Genomic DNA, 19,271 nt, shown 5'->3' on the forward strand with positions numbered 1-19,271 from the left:
GAGATTACTTAAAAATCTTAAAAAGTAAATAAATAGGAGTGTTTTGGGTTTATTTTTTACCTACTTTGAGTCAGAAAAAGAATCAGGAACATGAAGTTTCCTTTTGTCTGAAATGGATGCCTTTCTTTAGCCAGTTTCAGTGAACCTATCTGTAGATCTTTGGCTTCTGCCAAAATTTTACCTATAGGTTTTATAATGATGAAGCTCATGAAATTATCTGTTGACACCACCAACAATGGATATTTGTTCAGCACTGCATGAAACTGCTCTGTGTTAAGTTCAGTTTTCCAAACTGAGGCCTTGTCTCAGATTCCATCTGTCAGTGACACAGAGCTCTTCTCCTATGCCCCTCATACTGAGGTCTTTGTCTACACCCAGTCTTCATGCTGAGGTAATTTTATTACAAATTCAGCACTGCAGCACTCGCTGGATTCACAAAAAGTGTGTGCAGGTTTTAAGGTATGAAATTGAATCTTAATAGTTCATTAGGGCCACATGTTGCTGAATGCTTTAAAAATAGGGAATTACGCCAGTTCTCCAAAAATTAAAGCGCAGCACATGTCTTGAGCCAGTAGGGAGGTAAGTCTCACACTGAGCTCATGGTGTGATGTTGGTCGCCTGGCAAGGACTAAATATAACTACTGGGGTGTACAGTCACTGAGCTGGACAGGGGGCAGGACAAGCTTGCTGGTAGACACGAAAGCCTCAACTGTGACCAGGGCTTGTGATGTAATACTAGACAGTCTTGGGAGTTTATGATAGCGGAGCAGCATCTATTCAGGTTTTCCGTGCATAAGCATTAAGGGATTGTGCAGCCGTGAATGTTGTTTTCTGCCGGTGTATTGCCAGAAATAGATGCCTAGAATTTCAGAGAAGCTGATTTATATTAAAACTGAGAGCAGTGGTTCTGTGTACCAATAATGGGACCATAGAGCTTTTTCTTATATTATGGCTTTGTGCGTTCTAAAAGGGTTGGGAGTTAGAACTGAGTTTCTGTCCCTAAACTGCTTGTCCTGGTGCCAGCTGCGCAGCTGCTCGTTGTGCACTGTCACACAGGGAGGAACGTGGAGCTTCATCTCACGCGGCACATCGTGAAGAGCCCTGACCCTAGGAGATGTTTGAGGCCGCACGTCGGCTTCACTGAAACCGAGGCCTGTCGGGTTCGCAAGTACAAGTGAGGAGTTAGGTAGGAAAACGGAGAGCCTTAAAGATCTTTATCTTTTCGATTCTGTCATCCGCACTAACCAAGTGACTATCCTGGTGAAGAGTTCTCCGAAGCCTTTGTATTTGGAGTCGCTTGTGTGGAGAACTTGGGTCAGAATCCCACTTAATATGGACATTCACTGGCTTAAATGTATGCATTATTTTCTCTACTGTTTTAATCATATCAGATTTAAGTATAGGTATAAAGCAATCAGCTCTGCTTTGATTTTCAAGTAATTTCCATATGTTTGGCTTCCCAGGTTCTACAGCTAACTTTAACTTGTGAGGAGGATGTTAGTGGAAGGGGTGAAATTGTGGCCATCAGTCAAGTGGGGGATAGCTCTTTACTTTTCACCCTTGACTTCGTTTCTCATCTACAATCAAAACTGATAACTATGCAACTTCACCCAGATATGTAGTGGTCATTGTCCGTATGAGAAGTAACTTCTTTCCTGTTTTTGTGATTCACAGGATTGGACTTCCCATATTGGCGCATAATTGCAAATACAATTCGCTTGTAAAATTTTCCACTTCCTTGTGAAATTCCATTTGTAGGTTTTGTTTCTTGGCCTTGGCTGCCTCTGGCGAATTTTTGTATGAAAATGAAAAGAGCTTGTCCCTTTAGCTATTCTCTTATGGCATGCTGGGATGTTATGAACCATCCATCATAATTTGGGATGAAATGTAAAATAGTTAAGCTGGGTTAAAAGGGGGCAAAAGATGGTTATTCTGACACCTAAGTCTGAACTGACATTGTGTTCTGTAACTAGAACCATAATTACACTGATTTGTCTTTCTGTTGACCAAATTAGTTTCCCTTTTCGATGTAACTTCACAGAACTTATGCTAATATACCCTTTACATCTTCCCCTCTCTCATTTCTGTTCTCCTTCAGTCTGCTAGGTCAAAGTATAAGGACTCTCAAGAATGCAGAGTATTTATAAAAATTCCAGCTTAAAAAACTTCAGAGGAGAACTTCTACGGCATTGACCTTGGGCAAAGGACAGTCTTCCGATAATAATACAGGGAGAGCTGGCAAGTGACCATGCGGTTGTGTAGCCCCTGTGCCAGTGCGCCTGCCACTGCCAGAGAATCACGGAAGTCTCTTTTCTAAAACGGGAAATACACAAGAATACTTTCTGTCCTTTCACCTTTGGAATAACCATTGCCATAGGTGAAAAGGGGATTTTTGCCTAAGTGTGTGGTCAGACAGTACTTTGTTGTAATGCGTGTATGAACACGATATGCAGTGCCTTCAATGGGAAGCTTTTTGAAAATTAGAAACAGGCATTCCTGGCATAAGTATAAAAACAACTATACAAATTAAGTAGAGTTAGGAACCTAAACATGTTCTCTATAGTTAATATCTATCTTGAGTATATCTTTGAAAAATCAACCTCTGGTGTAACCCATTTTTCTGGAAAATGGTCCACTTCTGATTAAAGATAGAGGACAAGTCATGTACATAGACGCTCAATCATGTTGATTGGATGTTGAGTGTACTTAATAAATATGCCAGACCCTCTGTAGACAGCGGTAAGCAAAATCAAACGTGAATCCTGCTCTCCCAGGTTTGCAGACTGGTGGTTGAGACAGACAAACAGTCATATAGATGTAAATCATAGCAATGATGGAGTCATGTGTGTTACTGAGATCACTTAGCGCTGGGGGAGCCTGTCATGAGCATATGTTCAGAGTAAGACCTGACCTGCAGTTGTGAAATCAAAGGCGTGAGGTGGGCAGTAGAGTTCAGGGTGGGCTCCACGCCGGGGACAGGTACGTGCGGTGACTCTGCCCCGCCGAGGCACTGAGAGCGAGCAGGTGGGCTGGAATCATGAAGAGCTGAAGGTGGTCTGTATGGTGCTGATGGGGAAAGGGAAGCCGTCCATTTGGTACCATAGGCCAAATTCTTCGTCTTTAACTTCTGTCACAGTAGCTAATACTTGAGAGTCTTATTTTAATCCTTTTTAGAAGACTTTCCATTTTTAAAATTTTATACAACATAGCTTTAACCCTCTGTTTCTTAGTATTTCCTTCCCCACCTTTGGAGCAGACTGAAAGGGAAGTAGACTTCATTTGATCTGATTCAGTGTTTTACTTACAGTTGTTTTTGTTACAGTTTTCATTCACATTTCATTTTCATGCTCTTTAAGTTTTATTAACATGTCTTTTTCCGTGGTGTACTTTGTCTGTTTTCAGTAATTTTTTTCATTACTTTGAGTTGAAATCCCACAAATCCACTCCATCTCCCATTTCTCTGTTCTAATGCAGACTCAGAGCAGGAGAAGAAGCAGACAGGCATACGTGTCACGTTCGGTTATGTTTGATTTCTTGGTGCAAATGTTTACTCTCTGTCTTGCTTTGTGTTCAAAGATCATATACCCGGTGGGAAGACAAGAGTAACAGTAGGAACTAGATTCCGTATCACATCCACTAATTGAAATGAACTTGTAATCACATTTTTATTGTTAAAAAAAAATCAATAGATACAAAATAATGAAGTAAAAAGAGTACAAATGCGATGGGACTCTGCTGGTTTGTTTGAAAAAGACGATTTTAGGTCTATAACCTTCCTTTCTTGTTTCCATTTCTGAGTTAAGTTTTGGACTCCAGGAACAAAAGCAATCCTTTACGGATGAGCTCTCTTTTTCTCCCTGCATATTCGTCTGTGTCCAGCCAGAGTCTCCTCTAAGCTTGCTCCTCAGAAACTTCTGGCTACAAACCCTCTTTGCTCATATGTGTCAGTCACCTGCCTGAAAATAATAGTCATTTCCTAGAGCATTTCCATAATGCTGTGACTTGAAATCTATTTTAGAGTTATTAACTGTATTTCAGGCCCATTTCCTTCCTTTTTTGTCTCCCAATTTCTGGTTTATCTCTTGGGAGAAATAAAACAAAACACCTTTATGTTAAAAAGTTAAGCTCTTCAGTAGGTTCCCTTTTCTCCACCTTAGCAGTATCCATAGGACAGTCCTCTTGAAAGTCTACTTCCAATTGTTACTCTTCTACCTAGGCTAGTCTTTTTTTTTTTAACTTGTCATTTTTGTAAGGAGTAATTTGGTGTAAGTTGGTCTTTGTCCACTGCTTTACCAAGCGTTTGCATTTCTTTCTGTATTATCTCTGCCAGAAGAGCAACGGGAGGCAGTCTGGTAGTACAGAACAGAAAGGTGACCTTAAGACAGGGCCTAGAAGCCCTGAGAATATTCTCGGGAATCTGAAAGCCAGCTTCTCTGCCTGCGGGGCGCTCAGATGTTTGTCTCCTGGTTTCTGTCTCTAGGGCATTTGTTTACCTGAGCAACCTGCTGTACCCGGTGCCCCTGATTCACAGGGTAGCCATCGTCAGCGAGAAAGGTGAAGTGCGGGGGTTTCTGCGTGTGGCCGTGCAGGCCATTGCAGGTAGGTGACCTTGCCCCCGCGTGAGAGCTGTGGTTCTTCACCCAGAGACCAGGCAGACCAGTTCTGTGTGGGCCGCCCTTCAGTTGCGTGATGGCGTGTCTGTCTCGGAGAAAGCTTTCATTGCTTCCTTTTAGTTATCATTTCCCCGTTATCATAAATAGATTCTGTTAGTCTGGGCCACAGCTATTGTGGAGTAATGGGATGAAGGGATTCCTTTAACATAAAGAACAACTTTTAGGGGCGCCTGGGTGGCTCAGTGGGTTAAGCCTCTGCCTTGGGCTCAGGTCATGATCCCAGGGTCCTGGGATGGAGCCCTGCATCGGGCTCTCTGCTCAGCAGGGAGCCTGCTTCCTCCTCTCTCTCTCTGCCTGCCTCTCTGCCTACTTGTGATCTCTGTCAAATAAATAAATAAAATCTTTAAAAAAAAAAAAAAAGAACAACTTTTATAAAAGTAATTTCTAAAACTGCTTCAGAAGTAACAAAGGATATCCAGGACCTTTTTCTTGCATAATTTTCTCTCACGGTACTTGTACCAGCCATTTCCGTCCTTGGACTACCGCTTTGTTGTTTATGGATCAAGATTCTGCTGTTTTACACTTCTCCATGATCCAGCCTACATTCTGAGGAAAGAATGTGGCCATTTCGTATAATTTCCAGATGCCCTGTGGTGTGGAGTGGCCTCGCAGCTTTTGCCCGTGGAAATCTTTGGCACGGTCACCAGGGTCAACTCTATGCCAGTTTGTGCAAGCACAGCCCCATACCGTCAGCTGTTCGTTAGGTGGTATTGCGTGTCCTCTTGCCAAGGGAAGAGTCCGTGTTTCTAGGTGTGACATTTGAACAATATCAAGAATAAAACTGATTCCTTATTAAATAGTCTCATTTGAGCTGAGCAGGTTGGTAAATACACCTCTACATAGAGTTGGAATCAGCCCCTGTGGCTTCACTGCTTCCGGCTCTTCCTTTCTTAAGCAAAAGCTCGTTCTTCAGCATCTCCTCTTACGAAAGTCTTCGAGCTAGAAGCCTCCACCACTTGCCTGTTTATTTTATAATCCAACAAGAGCCATTCCTCTGGCCCCATCGTAGACTCATTTGATCCTTCTCTTTTTTGTTGTTGTGTTTCCTACTTAGCGGATGAAGAAGCTCCTGATTATGGTTCTGGGATTCGACAGTCAGGAACAGCTAAAATATCTTTTGATAACGAGTACTTTAATCAGGTGAGAACCCTTCCAGGGAGGGAAAAACTCAGAGAAGGAAAAGCAGGAGACCGGTTTGTAATAAGGGAGGATGCTCACTAGAAAACAGGCCTTCTGGCCAGAGCTGCCGAAGACAGGTGACCACGGGCTTGTTGCATGAACACAGGACATGTCTAACAATTACAGAGGCAAAGACACTATGACACTAATTCTGTTTTATTACCTTTTCTCAGGCAGCTCTTAATCCACATACTTTTCCAGCCATTGTTACTTTTGGGGCAAATAGACACGAGTAAGGAGGTTGGGGGAAATACGCTGTCGTGCTGCTTGACCAGCTCCCTGCTCCTGCCTTGTTTTCAGAATGACTTTTCTTCAGTTGCAATGACTCGTTCTGGTCTGTCCTTGGAGGAACTGAGGATTGTAGAAGGACAGGGTCAGAGTTCTGAGGTCACCACTCCTCCGGAAGAAATCAATCGAATGAATGACTTGGGTACGTAGACAGAGGTTACTGGGACTGGGGACATTCTCAAAGAGGGCAAGATACTGACCATCATCAAGGGAGATCGTTGCTTTCGTCGACTAGGAATGGAAAGCATGCCCTCCTCTCCCCTCTTTGAGAGGGGTCTGTGCCATATTTGAACCATATGTGTGTTCATTTGACCCTTTCTAGATTTGAAGTCGGGCACTTTGCTGGATGGTAAGATGGTCATGGAAGGGTTTTCTGAAGAGATCGGCCACCACCTGAAACTGGGCAGCGCCTTCACTTTCCGAGTAACTGTGCTGCAGGCCAGCGGGATCCTCCCGGAGTATGCGGATATCTTCTGTCAGTTCAAGTAAGCCCCCCTCTGCCTGCCTGCCTGCCTCGCTGGTGACCCAGGTGACATCCTTTGTGTACCACCCAGTGCTTCACTCTACATATGCGAGGTGTTTTTTTGTTTTTGTTCTTGTTTTTTTCCCCTATGTGAGGTGTTAATACTCTCAAGTGGGAAACAACTACCAGTGTCTGAAATAAAACAGCTTTCTTCACTCCAGGGGGCAGTAAGAACCAGAAACCTAAAATGGAATGAACTCGAGTTTGCTGTGAGGAGGGGTGTGACCGTGCATCCTGCTAAGAGGGTTCCACGGTGGCCTGTCCCCCCTCTGCTGGAAATACAGGATCTGATGTAGATAAGCCTGTTTAATCAAAATCTTTTTAATGCTCTTCATGGGGAAATATCTTATTAATAAACAAGTCTGAAGGCCATGAATTATCCAGCCACCAGTTACGCCTGTTCAATACCTGGAGGAAAAAAACCATGCAAATGACAGTAAATTCTACGTCAACTGAAAAATAACTACTTTGTAGAGATGTGACTAGTTTCATTCCTTAGCTACTTACAAACTCTATCCTATAATCCTCTGGAGTTTTTCTTCTCATAACACTCCTTGGAAAACACTCTTTTGACAGTGTTAACTTTTAATACCTCCGGACATCAGTATGTTTTTTCATTACTGAGGAAGGGCCACAGTACAAGAGAGTGCGCTCTCCCTCGACTCAGTCCAAGTCCGCAGTTGGCCCCTGGCGCCACCAGGAGGCTCCTCGAGAGTTCCGCCATCCCTGTCCTTCAGCATGTGCCTCTCTGCACATCAGGCGTCCTCATACAGTTGACAAAGCACTGCCTTTATGGAGATTATAGCCGCAAACCAGATGTGATTACTGCATAGTAAGCCACTGATATTGTTTGCTAGAACTCACAGTTGTTGTTGACGTATTACCTATCGAGTGTTGATTGTGCCCTGTCGGTGTGTTTTCACTAGCAGCCCGAAATTAACATGGGGGTGGACTTAGCTAGATGACCCTGTTGCTTTGAGCTTTCATTATTACACTAGTTAGGCAACTGATTTTTTTTTTTTTAAGATTTTATTAATTTGAGAGCTAGGGAATGAACAGGGGAAACGGGAGAAGCAGACTCCCCTCTGAGCCCCTAACCTGGGACTCAAGCCCAAGACCCCAAGATCATGACCTGAGCCAAAGGCAGATGCTTAACTGACTGAGCCACCCACGCACCCACAACTGAAATATTTTATGGAAAAGACCTACTTGGTTAACTGGCATCTGAAATGCCAGTAATGTCATGTTGATCTTTTTGTCCTAAAGTCTCCAGCACGAGAGTAGCCTCTCCACCTGGTGTCAGCTCTGGATGAGAGGGAGTGTTGACTCCTGTTGAAAGAAGGCTCACATTCTTCTTGAGCTTTTACAGACTCTCATCTGGCCTGTATAGAGAAGATACAGCTGTCGAGCAATATGAATGATTTCAGGCATCACCAGTGTGGAACCCCAGGATATTTGTCCCTGCTCTAAGCAGAGCACTGGAGGAGTGTAGATCCCAAATCAAGTAATGCCCCTGGCACATAGAGCTTATGATCTGGAGAGGGAAAAAATTGGAAGGGAAAAAAAAGAAGAAGTACAAGGGGAGGGGTACCTGGATGGCTTGGTCAGAGTAAATCTTTGTATTCAGTATTCTTTAATTCTACTTCTGTTTATTTCAGACTAATAGGGAGAGAGAAGTAAAACCCCACTATCTGTGAGCATAAATAAACATAGTCTATTGCTTCACAAATATTTCAGGAGTATCTTCTATATCTGGAGCACTAAGGAGATACTCACTATCTTTTGGGGACACAGGCATGTAAACATATTATTACAAAGAGTGAAACCATTGCTACCGAAGGAAAATGGGTCCCTAGTACTGTGGGAAGACACAGCTGTTCGGGTGAGTCAGGGAAGACTTACTGGAAGAGGTGACGTTTAAATTTAATCTTCGCAGGTCATCAGAAACTGTCCTAGGCAAGAACACTAAACACAGGCTTTAGTACTACTTTATGGAAGCTTGAATCTGCCAGATCTTTTCTGCACAGAATGATTTCAATAATTTCTATTCTCAGTAAAAATAATGTTCCTACAAAGAAACAGGAAGTCACTGAATTCACTCTTGATGCTTTCGAGATATTCTTGCATGTGTGTCCACAGAGCTAAGTGGTCAGGGTCAGTTAATCTTTCAGTCATTTTTGAAATAAAATCTAAAATGTTGTCTGAGTGATAATGGAAAATATATATCACAAGGAACTACGAATTACTTGGTTCAGTTAAAGACTCTGCCTAAGTAGGCTACTTTTTTCCAGAGGATCCAAGTCAGGTTCTTTTTTTTTTTTTTTTTTTTTTTTAAAGAGGGAGGTAGTCGGAGGGGGCAGAGGGAGAGAAAGAGAGAATCTTAAGCAGGTTCCCCTCCCAGGTCAGGGCTCCATCTCACAACCTGATCATGACCTGAGCTGAAATCAAGAGTCGGATGTTTTAACCAGCTGAGCCACCCAAGCACCCCTCCAAGTCAGGTTCTTAAAACATAGATCTTGATGAAACTGTAATTTGAAGTTCATGTGTCCTGTTTTTTTTATTAAGCTTTTTGCATCGTCATGATGAAGCATTCTCCACTGAACCCCTCAAAAACAACGGCAGAGGAAGTCCTCTGGGCTTCTATCACGTGCAGAACGTAAGTGCCATGGACGTTTTTGCCAGAAGAATTGCAGGTCTGGGGGCTGTCTGAGATGCGGTGTTAGGCAGTCGACCTGTGTGGGTGGCCTTTGTCTTTCGCAGCCCTGGAAGGAGGATTATCCAAGCTGCGTGGTGGTGAGAATAGACAATAGAGGGAGTGGCCAGAGCGATGAGGTAATCCTCCGTGGTCGGAGTGGCCAGCCTTCTCGAGTTACAGTGGGCCCCGGGAGTGTGTGGGGGTTGGGCTGCCCATAAAAATGTTCCATCAGTAGGAATGTAGTGAGTTGTTTTTAGTGTTTCCTTCCTAGAAAAATGAGTGGATTTAATATGAGTTTTGTTTAAATTAACATATTGTCCTTTAAACTATAAGACACTTAGATTGCTCAGATGAGGGAAAATTAAATTATCTTTTGTAGATAAATTAAGATGCAGTCTCTTTTCCTTGCAGCTGATCATATGATGAATCCATTAGTGCCCTTAGAGCTGTCGTTTGTAGAGTAAGACAGCAGGCATTCCGTCTCATCTAGGAAGGGTCGCCCACACTCGATTCAAAGTCTGCAGCCTCATCACGATAGCTGACGTTCTCTGAGCTCTTATTTCATCTCAGTTACTGTTCCAAAGGCCTTTTTTGTGTCTTCATTCATTTAATCCTTACCTTTATACTGTAGACCCTCATAAGCCCCATATAACTGCTGAGATGACAGGCACAGAGCAGTTAAGGTCACACACGAGGGGGACCGAGCTAGGAAGAGGCGGAGCTGGGGTTGAAGCCGAGCAGTGTGGTCCTGGTGTTCAGGGTCATCACTACGACATGACACGCTCTCCTTCTCTTGCTAACGGTAGGAGCAGGAAGGACAACGCTGAAAATGGAACAGCAAACACAAAACACACTGTTTTCTTTTTTAGGTTTAATTGCATGAATATAAGCATGCGCATATCTCATAAATATTCATTGGGCTAGTGTGCACAAGGACTGTGCCTGACACGGCTGGGGAGTAAGGATGAATCACAGAGGATTATGCCCCAAAGAGCTTAGGGGAAATCGAATGAATATTTAAACAGCAGTAGCACGCGATCATAGAAAAGTATTCCTGAAATGCAAAGGGAGTAGAAAGAAGGCAGGGTCATTTCCGTTAATGGGAAGATACTTTAAAGTTATGTTGGGTGGAGAAAGGAGGTGGGGAATTTCCCAAAGGATATAGTGTAATAAGAAAAGGTGAGTCAGACTCGGTATTGTACCTGGTGCCTGGTCAACAGTCATGTTTTTCTCACTGTTGTTACTATTAAATCTGGGCCTTGAATGTAGGAATGACTTAAAGGCACTGAGATAGGGGCAGGCCTTCCAGGCAGAGCCGTAGCCTGGGTAAGTCCTCAGGCATCCCAAGGAGCGAAGCTCAGGCAGGAGGAACAGCCCGTGAGTTTGAACCAAAACAGCAGGTGTGTGAAGGGCAGCAGGTGTGTCAGATGACGGAGGGTCTTGAAGGCCTGGAGCTCGGTAGAGTAATGAGAACCAGGGAGGAGCCCCTGTCTTGGTACGGGAGGCCTGCAGAGTCGATACCCAGCGCATCCTGGCTACTCTGAAGTGCTGACTTTCTGTGTGTGTGTTACAGCAGATCTTTCCCTCATCTAGCTTGGCTTTATTCCTTACTAGATTGCGGTGGAGGTCACCGAATCGTTTGTGGAATATATCAAAACCAAGCCGATAGTATTTGAAGTGTTCGGGCATTATCAGCAGCACCCGCTTCATCTGCAAGGACAGGAGCTGAACAGGTATGAACCAGATAAGCAACGATTCTTGTTGATCTTACTGTTACTCATCCTGCCACTTGCTGGGAAGGAAGAAATCTTTTAAGGGATTAAGATAATTGAAGAACAATTTTCTGTGTTACCCGATGTTTCCTCTGTAGAAACATCAGCACCTTTTTTCTAAGCCACCGAATGACTAATGATAGGTGAAGCGCATTGACGTTTGCTGGCTGCCCTGGAGGACCGTCTCTGTGCTAGGAAGAGACTTTGAACAAGATAGAAAGCGAGGTGGCGTAACACGAGGATTGTGTGTAAGGATTCCTCACTACCCAGAGCTTTAGGAAGCACGAGCTGTAGTGGAGACGTCACAGGTGATGAGAGCAATGATGGGGCCTTTTGGGTGATCGTAGAGTGTCAGCGTTAACAGGAAAGTTCTCATATTTCACTTATTAGCTGGGACCCACAAGGGGACTTTTATTAAAATATCTGGTTCTGTTTCACTGTGGGGATTATGTCTGGTGCCTGATACTCTGCTTCATCGGAAAGCGCAAATGATCTGTTTGTGGAGGAGATTTGAACTTGCTGTTAATGTCCACATGAGACCCTTTCTCAGCCTTGAACTTTGTTTCCTTCCTTTGCAGCCCACCTCAGCCATCTCGCCGCTTCTTCCCTCCACCCATGCCACTCTCCAAGCCAGGTGAGCCCTTCTCTGGGTGACACTGCTCTTATTCGGGTCGCTTTTCAGACAGAAATAATTTTTACATGCCCGCTCCTCTCCTGTGTATCTTTACATGTTCCTGTGTCCAGCAGGAACTGGAATTCTAGGTTCCTGATTTAAATAAGTAAGACACTATAGGGCTCCTTCCCTGCCAACTTTCTGGTGGTCTTATTGTGGACTTTGATAAGCTCCCTGTTCCTAAGTCTATCTGCTTTATATGTAACTCCTCCTGACTGGTGGGTGACAGGGCATTTCTTTGCATCTCAAATGTATTCTGCATGTTCATTCATCTTGTTTTGCTTTTTCTTTATTTTCATCCTTTTTTCCTCATTGCCCCCTTGCCACCCTCCCCCCCCACCCTGTACTTGTTCACCACCTCTGTACTGCTGCTCTCCATCCTGCCTTCAGACCATGAGAGAAAGATTGAACTCGTTCGGTTTCTCATAGCTGACTATGTGAATGTGCATGTGTTGGACGCGTTTTCTGAGCATGCCAACGCGCTTGCTTCCTCCGCTGTTGCCACCTTCCAGGATGGGGCGGACCCAGGGCCGTCTTTTCTCTCTCTGCCAGTTCCAGGCTGCCAGAGTGAGAGGGCGCCCAAACGACATGGTTAGTAGCTGACCTAGCTCTGCCGTAGATGTAGAACCATGCTCAGGGGCTTATCCTAAAGCCTGGCTCTCTGTGTAGGAAACACACATCGCTGTCTGCTGCTGCCTGAACCGGGCCTAGGGTCTAGCGCATTGTCAAGAATACGCTTCCCTTGGAGGGATGTGAGGACGCACCTTCTCTGATGGGGCTGCTTTCCCCTCACCTGCAGGGGCGGGGCGGAGTCCCCTTGTGTTTGTTCACTTGGGTTCTTTGCAATGGTTCTTCAGTTTTAAAGATTTTTCCTAGTAGATAGTTTTTTTGTTTTTGTGTTTTTAATGCTTCTGATTTTGCTTTTTGGCCCTCAGATGACCACCAGAGTCAGTGACACTGATTTTTTCTTGGCTAGCAGCACCAGCTCAGGTGGAATTCAGCCAGAGTGAATCATGCAGATAGGCTAACATTTGACTAGGACTGTATGAGTTCTAAGGCCCCTTTAGATACCCTGTGTCAGTGGGTCCTCACGATACCTCTTCAAGATTGCGGGCTAATACCCTAATCTGCTTCGTGTAGATGAGGAGACTTACTCCCAAAGATTCAGTGACTCAGCCGAAGTCGCCTAGTAGTTAGTGGCTGAATAGTAGTCGGTCCCAAGTCACTGGACTCTCCCCACGGTGCTCCCAGGGTCTGAGCAGAGAACGTGCACATTGGAATCCCCTGGAGGGATTTCAGTCCTCTGAGAGGACTGGGTCCTGCCCATAGACATTGCGTCATGTAATTGCCTGGGCTTTGCTTTAAGATCCCACGTGCAGGCCGGTTTGGGAACTCCTGGGCTGGAGCATGGGTCTTCCCTCATGAGCTGCAGCTTTGAGGAGACCCCGTGAGGTGTGAGGCTCTGCCCACACTGCATATTCCACACCACTTCCTGCTCTGCCTGCCACAGAAGAGGAGAGTCTAAGGAAAGTTTTTGAGTGGTTTCGTGAGCACTTTCACTCTGCACGAAACCTGTGTTCTTGTCAACAGATACTGTTTGCTGAGAGGGAGAGAGATACCAACTCTCCATTTTCCCAGTTCTCTGAATTTAGAGGCACTAATGTCATTGATGGTGATGTTTATCTGGGTCTACAGATTAAACCTCATTTAATCTACATTTAAATCTCACCCTGACTCTTGTTACCTTTCCTGAGTGTGTCCTTAAAGAACTTAGGCTTTTACTAAGTAGACTTGGACCATATTTTGACATTTTTCTAAAAACTTTTACAAGTTCCAGCCACCAAATTAAACACCATGAGCAAAACCAGCCTTGGCCAGAGCATGAGCAAGTACGATCTTCTGGTTTGGTTTGAGATCAGTGAACTGGAGCCTACAGGAGAGTAAGTCCAACTTTATAAACTTTTAAACAAAGCCTAGGTTTTTCAAAGTTAGAAAACGTAATTTGGAGTCTCTTCATATTCAGGTTAAAGACTCATTGTCACTTTTGAATTCCAGTTTTGAATTGAATTTGTGGTGGTGTTGGTATTATTTTTTTAATTAGATGTCGGTCAAAGAAGTGACTGTCCAGAGTAATAATTTGCCTTCTTACTAGCAACAGCAAGAACACGGAGACTGGCACTTTGTACAAGGAAAGAAAACTTACAGAGCGGATTCTGTCAGCAGCAAAGCAAAGGGAGTCAGAAGCATGTTACACAGAATATAGTCAGGACTTTAACCTTAATCACGTCAGTGAGAGGACCAAGGGCAGAACGTTTCTTTACACCAGGGTTTCTCAACCTCGGCCCTGTTTTGGGCTGGATGACCCTTTATCCGGAGCTGTCCTGTGCACTGTGGGATATTGAACTACATCCCTGGCCTCTACCCACAAGATGCTCGTAGCACCGCCCCTCCAGCGTGACAGCCACAAATGTCTTCAAACATTCCACATCACCTCCAGCTGAGGACTGCTGACCTAGATCACAATAATCAACATGAGCTTCCTTCCTCTGTGTGAGCTGTGTTAGAGTGAGAGGAGAATGTGATTGTTACTCATAGTTGTCTCTAAAATGCTCTTGGAAAAACACATAAAATAGATCCCCATTCCGAAACAGAGGCCAGGGGCTGTATCGGTTCATGGAAAGGGTGGGGAATAAATGTTATCCTGAGGATAATGCTTAGTACCGCCCTCATGATCATCTCCGTGGAACATTTTTTGAGTTCCTGCTCTGTGAGAGAGTATGGCTGTATCAGTACTGTATTTAACTGTCAGTAGTGAAGTTGCTTTAAGAAATTGTGCTTTCCATAGACAGATCTATAATGTGATTATAACTCGCATTATGAGAGAGACATACTCGCGGTAAGAGTGTCTACTGAGTTCATTGCTTTCTGATTCTTAAAAACTGCCCAAAATCCGAAACAATCCCTTTCTTCCCTGCTGACACTTACTGTTGCAGTTGTACATTTATTTGTGGACTGTTAGGCAAACGGCTGGGATGGAGCCGAAGGATGTTACTGTGTAGGGAGCTCTTCAGTCTCGTGAGGGTGCTGTGGTGTGGATAAGTGACAGGGTTCATTAAATGCAAACGATTGTGTGATGAAGTGCCCAGATGGTGTGGAAGACAAGGGAGACAGAGACCACAGGGGCTGTAGCGACAGGGAGGGACTTGCAGGTGAGGTGACCCTCAGCACCGGCATCCCGTTTAACTGTTTTCTTGTGTGTTTCTGTTTTACAGGTACATCCCAGCTGTGGTCGACCACACAGCAGGCTTGCCCTGCCAGGGGACGTTTCTGCTTCATCAGGTACTAACGAGGGAGCCAGAGAGGCCCTGAGGGAGGATGGACCCAGAACTCTTTCTGTTTCTCTGCTTGTCCTCTCCATTTTAGTGGATATGGGGATTGAGAAACCTTGTCCTCTTGCTTCTTCTTTTTTTTCTCTTTCCTTTTTTTGTATGTTTGTTTTTTAATGTTTCTTCCTCAGACCTTGGCTTATATTATACCCTTGCTTAAATATATAAATATATTTTAGAAGACCTATTTTGAAAAATATTTTGTTTTATTCAATTACTGTAATTTGTGCAGCTCCCATGTCATTTTTTTAAATATAATTTTATTTTCTTGTATACAGTTTTCATATTTGGAAACTGTGCTTTCACAATTAAAAGTTTTGTTTTGCTTTGTTTTTAAAGATTTTATTTATTTACTTGACAGAGACACAGCGAGAGAGGGAACACAAGCAGGGGGCGTGGGAGAGGGAGAAGCAGGCTTCCTGCTGAGCAGAGAGCCCAACACAGGGCTCGAGCCCAGGAATCATGACCTGAGCCAAAAGCAGACGTTTCACAACTTGAGCCACTCAGGTGCCCCTTCCAGTTAAGAATTCTTAATGGAGGGGCACCTGGGTGGCTCAGTTAGTTAAGCCTCTGCCTTCAGCTTGGGTGGGATCGAGCCCCACACCAGTCTCCCTTCTTCTCCCTCTCCCGTTCCTTCTGCTTATGTGCACTCTCTCTCTCTGTCAAATAAATAAATAAAATCTTAAAAAAAAAAAAAACAACTTTAAAAAAAGTTTTTAATGGAGATAGAAGATGGATGTTGCAGTGGACTAAAAATCTAGCCATGAAATGTAGGTCCTCCTTTGGTAAATCAAAAGTAGATTCGGTTAGTGCTCAACAGTTCTTGACTGGGACGCCTGGCTGGCTCAGTCTGTGGGGCTTGTGATTCTGGATCTCAGGGTTGTGAATCCAAACCCCACGTTTTGTATAGAGATTACTTAAAAATAAAATCGTAAAAAAAAAAAAAAAAAAAAAAAGCTTATGACGCAGGTGGGCATAGGAGCGAGGGTCTCATATTCTGGGTCATATGATCTGGTCATCTGTTCTTAAAGCCGTGTCAGAACCTGGTTCTTCCTCAGCCCCTGACCTCTATCCCTTTGTTTAGAGTAACAGTGGGGACAGCATTCCTCCCCTCTCCCCAGACCTCTCCTCTTGCCCACCCCTATACCATACAATCCGGAAAAGAACACACGAGGAAATCATAGACTGTCCCAGCTAAATGGCAGCCTGGCTCTGTCACCTAGGGCATCCAGCGAAGGGTCACAGTGACCATCATCCACGAGAAGGGGAGTGAACTCCATTGGAAGGATGTTCGTGAGCTGGTGGTAGGTGAGTACGTTCCATCGGCTGAGGTTGGAGCCGGGCTTTTTCGAGGAACACGGGGAATGTGGGGTGAGGGTACTGGAGAACACAGAGTGTGGAGGACATGTGGCCTTGAGTTTGAAGCTACTCTTGTTTCTCAGCCCCCATGGTTAGGGATAAGGCATTCAACCAACCATTGTTTTACTCAGCTATTGTGGGAATGGCTCTGTGTTAGAGGCTCAGAGAGGGCAGAAGTTTTTGCTCGTTGGGAGTTCCATTGGGGAGACAACATATGTATGTTTAAAACAGTTTGGGGAGCCCGGCTGGCTCAGTTGGTGGAGTGTGCGACCCTTCATCTCAGCATCGTGAGTTCAGGCCCCACCCCGAGTGTAGAGAGTACTTAAATAAATATATATACTTTCAAAAAATAATGAATAAATAAAGCACTTTGATGAGTAAGTCCCAGAATGAGGGCGAGTGAGAAAGATCTGTGCTGAGAATTAACAACAAAAAGGATCCAAGTGGGTCTGAGTAGATGCAGGAGAAATGAGAGCGTTTTCATCTGTTTTGTTTTCCACACACACAAAGCACCTTGAGTAAGAGGGTCAGGAACGGCTCCAGCATGCAGATGGCTAGAAACCCATGGCCAGGGTCGCATGATGAAAAGAAAAAATTGACTAAACCTTATAAGCTTTAGAGTCCCAAGGCAGGGTTCTGAATCTTTATTGCCATGAACCCCTTTGGCAGTGCAAAGCCTCAGAATTGTGTTTTTAAATGTAAAAAAGTACAGCTGACCTTTGAACCACATGAGGGTTAGAAACACAGTCGAATATTCACTTGTAACTTTTGACTCCCGGAATGTAACTGCTAACAGCCCACTGTTGACCAGAACCTTCCCAATCACTTAGTCAATTGACACATACTTTGTATGTTATATGTATTATATACTGTATTCTTTTTTTTTTTTAAGATTTTATTTGACAGGGAGAGAGGGAACATAAGCAGTGGGAGAGGGAGAAGCAGGCTCCCCGCCAAGCAGGGAGCCTAACGCGGGGCTCGACCCCAGGACCCTGGGATCATGACCTGAGCCTAAGGCAAATGCTTAACCACTGAGCTACCCAGGCGCCCTATATACTGTATTCTTTAAGTAAGCTAGATAAACGAAAATGTTATTAGGAAAAGTATAAGGGGGCACCTGGATGGCTGGCTCAGTCGGTTAAGTGTCTGACTCTTGATTTGGGCTCAGGTCGTGATCTCAGGGTAGGGAGATGGAGCCCCATGTCGGGTTCTGCGCTGGGATTGGAGCCTGCTTAAGATTCTCTTTCCCTCTCCCTCTGCTCCCCTCAGCTTTTGCATGTGAGCTCTCTCTAAAAAAAAAGGAAGGAAGAAAAAATACATTCACAGTGCTGACTGTACTTAAGGAAATAAATCTGTATATATAAGTGGACCCTTGTAGTTCACACCCATGTTCAAGGGTCAGCTGTACATGGGATTACAAAGGGAACTAATGGTACTGAAATTGCTCAAATACTAAACAGATTTATAACATAAACTGTCCTTTATATTAATGCATTAAGTACATTAAAGAAGCAGTGGGTCTGATTTTTATCATTCAGAGTGTGATGAATGTCAGGATATTTTATCTTAGTATTATAGGAAAACTTCTATGATTTCTGCTGTGGACAGAGTCACGGGTACTGCTGATTTTCCTGTGAATTGTCCCCTCCTTTCAGAATTGAAGGAAATGCCAAATGTCACTCAGAGGTTTATGAAAATAAAGTTGTACTTCTTTTTCTCATTGAAGCGCAAGGACCTCCTGAATTCTATACATAGACTCTTTGAGTTATCTGTGGACCAGATTAAGAACCTCTAGAAGGGAGATTATATTCTCTTCATCTAGGGCAGTGGTTTTCAAGCCCTGTTTTTTTTTTTTTTTTTTTAATGAACACTTAATTTACTCTGTAACGGTACATTTCTGAATGCTTTAAAAATACTAGTTTATTTAATATAATGTAACAAGCATATAACATGGTTGTAACAATCTTGTGAGAGCAGAATTGTTAATCCTGCCTCAAAGATGAGGCTCAGAGAGGTTGAGCAGTATGCCTAAGCCTCACAGCCAGAAAGTACTGAAGCTGAGTTTTGACCCCGGCAGTCCAGCTCCACAGACTATGCTCTTGACCTCTAGGCCCTGCACCCCCTCGGGTTCCCCCAGTCTTCATTTGAAGACGGTTGTAGGATTTTGAACAAGAAAGTGGTATAACGAAGGCAGTGGCTTAAGAAGTTGAAAGTGGGCGTAGGGTGGATTGGAGAGGGGGAGAGGTGAGCAGCCAGGAGGCCAGTGAAATGGCCACCGCAGCGTTCCAGACAGGAGGGGGATGACCTTTGCGAGCAGGGGGTGGTGGAAATAAAAGTTGAGGTGATCTGAGAAATTTTTTGAATAGAGAATCAGTCAGGTTTCACAATGGACTAAATGTGGGAAGTCAGCAGAATGCAACATGGGAAATTGTGGGAGAGCACTCGGCGGTGAGCCACGTGACCCTTCCAACACCTGAAGGTACCTGGGTTTAAAAGTCTCTCTTTGGCTAATTGAATTTCTGTTGTGTTTGCAAGTGTACCCTGCCCTAGTTTCTTTGTTCTTCCTCATAGGCCGGATCAGGAATAAGGCTGAGGTGGATGAGGTTGCGGTGGATGCCATCCTCTCTCTAAATATTATCTCTGCCAAGTACCTGAAGTCCTCCCACAACTCCAGCAGGTAGGGCCTCTGCACAGCCCGAGGGGGCCCCCCTGTAGGGGCTGAT

At 44.3% G+C, this 19,271-nt stretch overlaps 1 protein-coding gene across 9 annotated transcripts in view; it reads left to right on the forward strand.

Annotated features, from left to right (window-relative positions):
- The window catches only part of KIF1B (kinesin family member 1B), a 139,502-nt gene that overhangs the window by 104,074 nt on the left and 16,157 nt on the right, over positions 1-19,271 (forward strand). For all 9 annotated transcript variants that reach the window (XM_032863361.1, XM_032863364.1, XM_032863363.1 and 6 more), the window contains 11 exons: positions 4,481-4,599; positions 5,728-5,813; positions 6,153-6,282; positions 6,463-6,625; positions 9,229-9,319; positions 10,973-11,091; positions 11,709-11,764; positions 13,635-13,743; positions 15,076-15,142; positions 16,413-16,497; positions 19,120-19,225. In XM_032863361.1, the coding sequence (XP_032719252.1) occupies positions 4,481-4,599; positions 5,728-5,813; positions 6,153-6,282; positions 6,463-6,625; positions 9,229-9,319; positions 10,973-11,091; positions 11,709-11,764; positions 13,635-13,743; positions 15,076-15,142; positions 16,413-16,497; positions 19,120-19,225 (1,131 nt within the window). The remainder of the gene's footprint in view (positions 1-4,480; positions 4,600-5,727; positions 5,814-6,152; positions 6,283-6,462; positions 6,626-9,228; positions 9,320-10,972; positions 11,092-11,708; positions 11,765-13,634; positions 13,744-15,075; positions 15,143-16,412; positions 16,498-19,119; positions 19,226-19,271) is intronic.

The sequence above is a fragment of the Lontra canadensis genome, unplaced genomic scaffold (assembly GCF_010015895.1).
Source record: "Lontra canadensis isolate GAN:19392208 unplaced genomic scaffold, GSC_riverotter_1.0 scaffold25, whole genome shotgun sequence".
In the NCBI taxonomy this organism is placed as follows: domain Eukaryota; kingdom Metazoa; phylum Chordata; class Mammalia; order Carnivora; family Mustelidae; genus Lontra; species Lontra canadensis.